This window comes from Lissotriton helveticus, chromosome 5_1 (genome assembly GCF_964261635.1).
Source record: "Lissotriton helveticus chromosome 5_1, aLisHel1.1, whole genome shotgun sequence".
Taxonomy (NCBI): domain Eukaryota; kingdom Metazoa; phylum Chordata; class Amphibia; order Caudata; family Salamandridae; genus Lissotriton; species Lissotriton helveticus.
In genome coordinates, this window is record NC_136065.1 from 1,614,584,325 (window position 1) to 1,614,593,657 (window position 9,333).

General features: G+C 44.6%; 1 protein-coding gene across 1 annotated transcript; it reads left to right on the forward strand.

The window, feature by feature from the left end:
• Positions 1-7,132: 7,132 nt before the first annotated feature.
• Positions 7,133-8,065, forward strand: LOC144752732 (olfactory receptor 5A2-like). Its single transcript, XM_078640592.1, has one exon. It carries the CDS (start codon positions 7,133-7,135, stop codon positions 8,063-8,065), a length of 933 nt encoding a protein of 310 aa, XP_078496718.1.
• The last annotated feature ends 1,268 nt before the right edge of the window (positions 8,066-9,333 follow it).

Sequence of the window (9,333 nt, forward strand, 5' to 3'; positions counted from 1 at the left end):
ATTGCTTTAAATCATGGTTCATTCGCTCCACTACACTATTACCCTCAGGTCTGTAGGGAGGCGAAAACTTGACTTGGACCCCCATCGAAGGCATGGCATCCTTATACGCCTTAGAGGCGAAAGCCAGACCCTGATCCGAATGGAAGGTACCACAGGCAAAAATCCCTACAAAGATGCGCCAATCTCTAATGACAGTCCGTGAATCAGCGCTGCGATGGGGCCAGACCCACACAAAGCGGGTGCATGAATCAACTGCTACTAAGATGTACTTATACGCAGTATCGGAGGAAAAAGGACCGCAGTGATCTAAATAAACACAACCTAGCGATTTATTAGAAATGTACAACTGTGTCTGTGGCGGACGCGCAGCAGTCGAAGGTTTAATCTGCTGACAAATGTCACAAAGAAGGGCATAATCACGCGTCTGTTTGTACAGTCCCCGCCACCAGAAACGTTGTTGTAATTGAGTTACAGTGGCCGAGACACCCGCATGCGCAGACACCACACCTTCATGAGCCGCTGTAATCAAGTCAGCCCTGCGATCCGAGTTGGGAATCAAACGTTCCCCAACATCAGGAATTTTCACAAAAGGAACCTTTTCGGGACTTAAATGGTATGTGTACTTCGAAGGGAACCCCGTAGGATGTTTACCTCCCTTCTCAGTGGCAGCAACAGCCGCCAAGATGTCGCTATCAATCTTACTTTTGGACCTAGTAACTGCTGCAACTAAGTATGTAGATACCACTGACTTCGCTGCTTCATCAGCAAGCGAGTTACCGACAGCGTGGACTCCAACACGCTGGTGGCCGAGAGTATGAATCACAAAAACGAGTGGCAACTTACCCTTAAGCTCTGCCACTCGAACCCAGATCATCTTGTGTTTTATTGTGCTACCCTTGGAATCACGAAAATCATTTTGAATCCAAAAGAACAAGTTTTCATTGTAAGACTGGACACAGTAGTAGGAATCACTCACAATAAGAGTAGTCACACTAGGATTAGCGTACTCCAACGCTAGTAAGAGAGCACGAAGCTCCGCCAATTGTGCGGTGCAGTCCCCTAGAGGCTGCGTGTGAACTGCCTGGGACTGGAACTCATCGTTCACCATGGCACCGAACACAATGGCGCATGAGGAAACGTAGGCGTGTTTAGAGCCATGCGCAACCTGCGCCGAACCATCAGTGTAAATGATGCAATGGAAGTCCTCCAAACGTCGCATAGCTAGAGGAGCAGGATGAACAAGTTCATACTGCAAGTACTCTTGCGACCGCAATGAGGCGTCAAAAATAAACGTGACATCCGAGGACGTCAAGGACGCAGCCCACTGAATCCACCGAGGGTGCAAAGCTTTTGAATTTGGTACACTGGCTTTCGTGACTGCCTCCAAATGAGGACAGGGTGTAACAACCAACATGCATTTCCCCTGTGACAGAGCTCGTTCCTTAAGAATCGCCATCTGCACAGCTGTTAAAACCTTTTCCACAGTGGGAAATCGCATCTCAGCCGAAGTGTACAAGTGTGACTTGTAAGCAATAGGTACTGTGTCTCCTTCATTAAAAGTCAAGTACGTGAAACCCACCGTCCCAGGAATAATTCTTATCACCAGGTTGGTGTGGTTATCACGAGTCAATAAAAATTTAGAAGCGAGCAGATCAGCCTGCAAAGATTGCAAGATGGCCGAGTGCTCAGGCAGCCAGCATGATTTAGAAAAAGTTGGTTGTATCAAAGCATACAAAGGCTTGATACGCTGGGCATATTCTGGAATGTATGTCCTTGTCACGAAGGTCCAAACACTTTGCAGAGGCAGACTGAAGCTAGTCCCAATCTCCTGCCAACTGGTGTCGCAGCGGTTAAGCTCCTAAACCAGCTGAGAGGGGAAGGGGAAGTGGATAGAGAGAAGAGACACTCCCGTTGCTGAACGCCCAGGTCACGGTCTGGAATCTTCTAATGGTTTCTTCCTACCGTCTTGGCATGGGTGTCTAATGCACAGAGAAGGGAATTAAGGAAAAACACACCTACCAAGATACTTTAATACAATTCCTTAATTAGCACTTATCCTACCAGCTGGCGTGGGAGTCTGCGCTTCTCTTCTATATTTTGTGCTTGACTGGAAGCCCTGTCTACAAAGAAGAGATCTTATTACCACTGGTTTAACTGACAGTTCACTCTATGGAATTAACTACACTCCACTTTTAATTACCTGTGAGCTTCTCTTATATGCAGTGCATAAATCACTGTCCTCAGGTCGAACTTCTTCAATAACTTTTTACAAGGTCAGGAAATTCTGCATCCTCCACAAGCGCGCAAAAAGGATAGGGGGGGTATAGAGGGAAGGATAGAAGAGGTAAAGCGCAAGCTGGGAGGGAACGATAAAGGCAAGCGGAAGCTCCTCAGCGCACAACTGTAGTCTTACTGTAGTCTTTGGTTGAAGAGGCTCTGAGTCCGTCGCTGCTTACTCCTGGCTCACGCCTTACAAAGTTCTGACTGACTTGCACCAATTACATCATTGGTACTCGAGACTGGAGAAGTCGTCTGGTACTCGGTGATTCCAAACGGCAGTTCCAACGGTTCTCCTCAACTGAAGACAAGAGGGCTCAAGAGTCTTTAAAGAAGACTTAACTCTGTAAATAAATGTTCTAATCCTATCTAGTGGCAGAAATGAAAGAATACGGAAATATTCCTCCCGCTAATAATTATTAGCGGAGGAACGAACTCTAGCAGGCTACTCTGAAGAAACGTTCGTTGAAGTGCGCAGCAAACAGCGCTCGCGCTTCCCTCGAACACTCTGTGGCATAGAATGGCAACCGATTACGTTAACGTCCATAATGGTGGCCATCTTAGGGGAAGTTGTATTACGAGTCACAGTATGCCACACATTCACTGTACTAGGTCTACAATTCCATCGTGGCCGCTTGCCCCCCACCTGACTCTCTAAGGACGCCACCACATGACTCCTGACAGTCCTCCCGAAATTTAAAAAGGCCAGTAATGACTGTAATTATTTCAGTGTTGTTGGAGCGCGCAACTGGGCGCATTTCTCCAAGAAGTGAGGAGCCAAACCTCTACCTTCATTGTTGATCTCATAGCCCAGGAACAACACTGTGTACTCAGGAATGTGCGATTTTGCAAAGTTAAATTTGTAACCCATGTCTGCAAAGGTACAAATTATCGAATTGACACGACACAGATGCTCCCAAATTTCGTCGTCTGTGAGATATATGTCATCCACGTACGAGCAAGCATCTGGGTCGATTCTCTCTAAAATAGAGACTATGTGAGCGGTAAATATACCAGGACTATTCTTATAGCCCATTGGGAGACGCCGGAATTGTTTTTGGACCCCAGCGCATGTAAAACTGGTCCATTGGGAGCTGAAGCTATCCAATCTGTGGGCATAAAAACCGTTGGAAATGTCAAGCGTTGTTTTAAAACGCTTACGCACAAGACTATCCACCAGGGCAGAGCCGTGAGTATTCTGTACTGCACAGTTACGGCAATGCGAGTTTAAATGCCGGTAATCCCATACCAAACGATATGATCCGTCAGGCTTGGTCACAGTAAAAAGAGGATTATTCATCGGTGACACACACATTTCAATAACTCACTGATATTCCAATTGTTCAAGGATTTCCGCGACGGAAGCCTTGGCTTCACGCCGAATGGGATATTGAGGTTAAAGCTGCGGCTGAGACCGCAATGGAATTTCGTGGCAAGGGGACAATTTGTCCCAACCAAATTGGTTACGGTACAGAGCCGGTGCGAGAGCCCGAGCCCACTCTTCTGCAAAATGCTGCGCATGCTCTTTCGAGACAGTGTTCGCGAAACTGGGGAGGATTACCTCCTCCCCTCATGGCGCCGCGAGCACAAAAGGTGGGGGCCAGTCAGCCTCCGAAAGCAAAATATCATACGTAGAAGAAAGATTTTCCCAAAATACCCCTTTGATGGTACGCTGTATGTCACCTTCAATTAACAGGACAATTTCATAAAGTCTTTCAGGGGGAGCAAGTCTTGTATCGGCTGTTTCTATTACAACGTAGACATCAGTCGCTGTCACCCTCAGTAGTGGATGCAGCGCCTCTCTCACTATGGTAATCTCCGCCGCGCTGTCCAGCAAGGTCAGAGCCCACGTCAGATTCCGAAGCCGCGTTCTCACTATCCGTGGCATATCGATGCGCTATTAAGGCTGCAACTTTCTTCTTCGCAAACTGCGGTCTTTTTGGCGTAGAATCCTCCTGCTTCGCTGCGCCGTCTGTCTGGTGGGGCTCGCCACGTCCTTGTTGGCCACCACGTCCCCTCCCGCCTCCTCCTCCACCGGTCTTCGGGGCCGATGAGTCCTGAAAGTAACGAGGAGAGCGTTGATCAGAAACCTGAAATCGATCAACTGATTTAATCATTGCGCGATCGCGCAGGTCATAAACTCTCTCTGTCGGCGCAAAAAATTGTGGCGCAGGATAAGAATCCTGAGTCTGCTGTTGCTGCTTCCCCTGTTTCTGTTTTTAGGCCAATTTTGTTTTTTGGACTTGGGCTGGACTTCTGCCTCAGCAGACTGCCCTTGTGGTTGTTTTTTCTCCTTGATAGCAAAATATTTCAGACCTTTACTTGTGCGACCAATGGTTTTATATGTGGCCACAACAATATTCGCTAACTGTCGGGGTTTATCGGCATCGGGCGGAGCAGCAAAAGTATTCGACACCTGAAAGTTCACTGCATCTCCCTTTATATTGGAGAGGATGAGATCGCTAACAATCTCAAAAGAACCACAGAGGCGCATACCCAATTCAACCGCTGCTTCCGGTCCGTGATCATCCTGAACACGCTTAACGATCGTAGGCAGTACGGACATAGACGGGGTGCCGAAACACCTCGTATAAACGGCCGCAAATGTTTTCCCCCAACTTTCACAGCCAACGAGTTCAGGAGTTAAATCCTTAGGCAAAGTAATCGTCAACATTCTATGTTTATCAGCAGGAGTAGAATTCGGAAACACAGCCTCCAGTTGGTCAAATTTCTCGGCAAGCCAGAAAGGGTATTCATCTTTATCATCGGGGCGCTTACCAAAAACCGAATTGACCATAACCGGATTGAGCCTTAAACCGCCATGTTCCGTTTGAACGGCCGGACCCCCCGGGGGACCACCCGGGAGATGACGACCTATGTATTGCACTAATGCACGAATCACGGCAATCGAGACAACATGCAATCTGCGCATATCCGCAAGGGGACAAGCGCCGTGATTCCGGTGCGGGGTGAATCCACCCAATGCAGGCCAATTTGTGCCTGGAATGGACAAAGGACCCAACCTCGCAGCGGATAAAGAGTGGGGTAGGGCGCCATCAAACCACACGCGATGCTGCCAATGATCAACAGGTACTTCCAGTGCCCTGTACGGCGTATACTCAGCCGGTACAGGTGAGGGTGTATAGGTGTGGAACACACCAGAATTTACGTCCACTCCCGGAAACGTTACCCACGAATAAAACAGTTCGAAAGGGTGCGCCGGATCTGCACACACCACCAAAATCACAGCCAAGCCATCCAATGGGACTTTGAAAGCCTGTAAATGGTTGCGTACCGCAATGCGACTATGCTGCGGGATGTCCACAGCCTGCGCCATGATTACACCGGAACTACTGAAAAACAAAGGAAACTTTGTAGCACAACTGGGTAGAAATTCAAAGAAACCGTTTTAGATAGATTCAAGCTTGAAAAGACCTATTTCAAAAAATAGGTAGGTTTCTCCGACACCACCGTTTTCCGGAAACGACAGTGAAGGGGTTAAGGTTTGAATGATATACTACTCGATTGTCATGATATAAGACCACCAACGTATGGGCGCCATGTAGCAGGGTTTCTGTTCTCCCACAGAAATGTGCACAGAGGATTGGAACCTTGGCGAATTAGGGTGACCCAAAACTCACCTCAGTACCCAACAAACCCCTTGCCGAGCTAGCTACAGTGTCTCATTGGTCATAACAAACTCCCAATGTTTAGACAAACCAGAACATGAACTTACAATACCTCAGGTTACGTGGAACACATGAGCACTCTTTCGTTATACAATCATTTCAAACCAGAACGTGGATTAAATGAGGACACGTGCACATTTGAAATATTTATTTACCAATGCCGTTTTCTCAGACGCAGTATCTTAGATAATACAAGGAAACATATTATCAGAAGCAAAGTTATCAGCATAGTTACTAGTCCATAGAAAGCAAATGGTGACAGCATGTTAACATGCTGTAAATGAAGAAGGGTTAACAACACTTATTTCTCACCCTCCCTAACTCACATATTATATTAATAGCTAAGAAGGTCTCTTTGGGTTTTAGCAGGGCGGGCCCATACCTCAAGATCCTAGAATGAAGGGATCACATCAGCATACACCAGCTCTCTCTGCATGCGAACAGCATCAAGTGTGTTTGTGTGCTTCCAGCAAAGCAATATAAAACCCGCCTAAAGCCAAAAGTTGGCAGAAGCTGCACTTATGTTATGTCTATAAAGGCGCGAAGATCAGACCTCATAACAATTCTGTATCGTGTTATTCCTGAAGTTTCAGCACTCTCTGTACAGACATAGTTTATAAAGCAAAGCTGATAGAGTAATAACATATTATTCTCCTGTAAACCACAGTGAACTACTAGGTTGAAAGCTAAATCAACAATTAGGTGTCGTGTGCAGAAGCAGCAAAAGGAAAAATGGCGTTTAAACATTTAATGAGCCTATGCTAACTTAACACATTATAAAGATATACAGTAGCTATATGACAGCATGAATTACTGTATGAATGAATGAATGAATCTTATGTGTATTTGTAAGGTTCAATATCAGCCGTGAGGGTATCCTGCCACTGAAAATCCATAATCACAACATTTGGATATGTCAGTATGACTATGCAGACTCCAGAAAATACTTTGATAGGCATAGATTTCTTCATTTAAATAAAATCAACTAAAATTACTGTCCATTTCATTCACCAGCCCTCTGCAAGAATCTACTGAGCACAATAAAAAATGGTGAATTGCATCTTTAGTTCACCCACTCTTTGATTCACAACATGCTGTAGATATTGGAACCAACAGTAAACAGAGCAACATTGTATTGATTTTTTCTAGATTCCTCAACAGCAGGTATGAAGAACCTTACAGATGTTACAAACTTCATTCTGGTGGGGTTTCAGAGCAGAAGAGAGCTGGAGATCTTACAATTTGTGATTTTTATGATCATGTACCTTCTAACTGTCACTGGAAACATCATCCTTATAACACTTGTGACTATGGTCTCTGACCTTCACACTCCAATGTACATTTTCCTTGGACACTTTTCACTGATGGAAATTTTCTACAGTTCATGCATTTTACCTAAGCTGATGTCCATTTCTCTGGCCACAGTAAAGACCATTTCATTTATCGGTTGCTTTACACAGTTCTACTGCTTCTTTTCCTTAGGAGTTGCAGAGCTTTGCCTTCTCACCCTGATGTCTGTTGATCGTTATCTTGCCATATGCAACCCCCTACATTATAGTACCATAATGAGCAACAGGACTTGTTTACAGATTCTTCTAGGGTGTTGGATCAGTGGGTTCATATTTTTTTTGCTCCCTACTTTTCTCATTTCACAGTTGCATTTCTGTTCCTCCAATGTCATCAACCATTTCTTCTGTGATGGTCCACCTTTGCTAAAAATCTCCTGCACTGACACTAGCCTCATTGAACTGATACATTTTCTTTTAGCAATATGCACAGTAGTGAGCTCTTTTCTTGTAACATTCACATCATATTTCACCATTATAAGGGCAATATTGAGAATCCCTTCAGCCACTGGTAGGAAGAAAACTTTCTCCACATGCTCTTCCCATCTGTCGATTGCCACTATATACTACGGAACACTGATTTTTATGTATGTAAGGCCAAAAGCCATCAATGATATTCAGCTAAACAAGGTGGTGTCTATGTTTTATGCATCTGTAATTCCTGTGATAAATCCCATGGTGTACAGCCTACGTAATACAGAGGTGAAAAATGCAGCTAGGAAAGTAATGCTTTGTGAAGTAACCATAAGGTAAATAATTCAGATACAAAAAAAATAGGATGGAAATCCTGGAGCTGTAATACGCAAGAGATGCTTTAGAAGTGATAACTTTCTATAATTTCATCAATGCAGCTTGTGTGCCAGTGAAAGTGAAGATAAACTATATTACGAGATTGTCACCTTGCAAATGTCTCAGTGCCTTAATAACAGGGTTCATCTGATAAATCAAGAAAGAAGTATTCTTCAAATTCTTACAAGACTGGTCTTTGTGGGTAAGAATTGGATGCCTTTTGATGAAATGTTTACATAGTCATATCAGCGATCACTGCCAAAATGAGTAATTCCAAAACTTGTTTCCACTCCTTATTTACGATTTTATTCTAAGCAAATAGGAATAAATATGAAAAATAGTGGTTATACATTTCTTCTAGATATTACAGAAAGTATACTTTCTTCATGCATTGGTGTATTGTTTTCCTTTATTTGTTGCCCACGCTTGGCATATTTAATGTGATTGCTGAACAAGTCACATCTGCCTGCACTTTGGTCATATTTTGCAATTATATTTGGGTAATCTTGTGTGCTTATGGAAATAATGAATATCATTTCAACGTATTGAATTTGCTACTTTCATATTTATTAGTAAACCATTAGTCCCTAGTGACTTGTTTGCTCTCTCTGTATGGTCAGGGAACATCAATTGTATACCAATTTATATCAGCAATGAGTGTGGGAGTGACTGGGCCAGTGGATGGGTGTGTAAGTGTCTGTATGGGTGTAGGAGTGAGTGCATGAGTAGTTTAAGGGTATGTGTGTGGTCTTCTGGGTCAGTGAGTGTGTGAGTGTCTGCATGGGTCTGTTAGTGGGTGTGAGTGGTTGTATCTGTCTGTGCGTGGGTATGTGAGGGACTGTATGGGCTAGTGAGTCGATATGTGAGTGGTTTGTGGGTGTGTGAGTAGGTATGTGAGTGACTGTATGGGTCTATAAGTGGGTGTGTAAATGGCTCTGTGGGTATTTGAGTATATGTATGTGTCTATGAGTGGGTTTGTCAGTGGTTTTGTAGGTGTGTGAATAGGTGTGTGAATGACTGTACTTTGTGTGAGTGAGTGTGTGAGTGTCAATGTGGGTCTTGGAGTCGATTGGACAGTGGCTCTATGAGTATGTGAGTGGGTTATGTGAGTGGATGTGTGGTTGTGTCAGTAGCTGTGTGAGTGACTGGGCCAGAACAGAACCTCACCTGCCCATTTATCCAACAAGAGCCAACACTTATTGCACAAAACGTCTACCCAACTGGAGAACTTT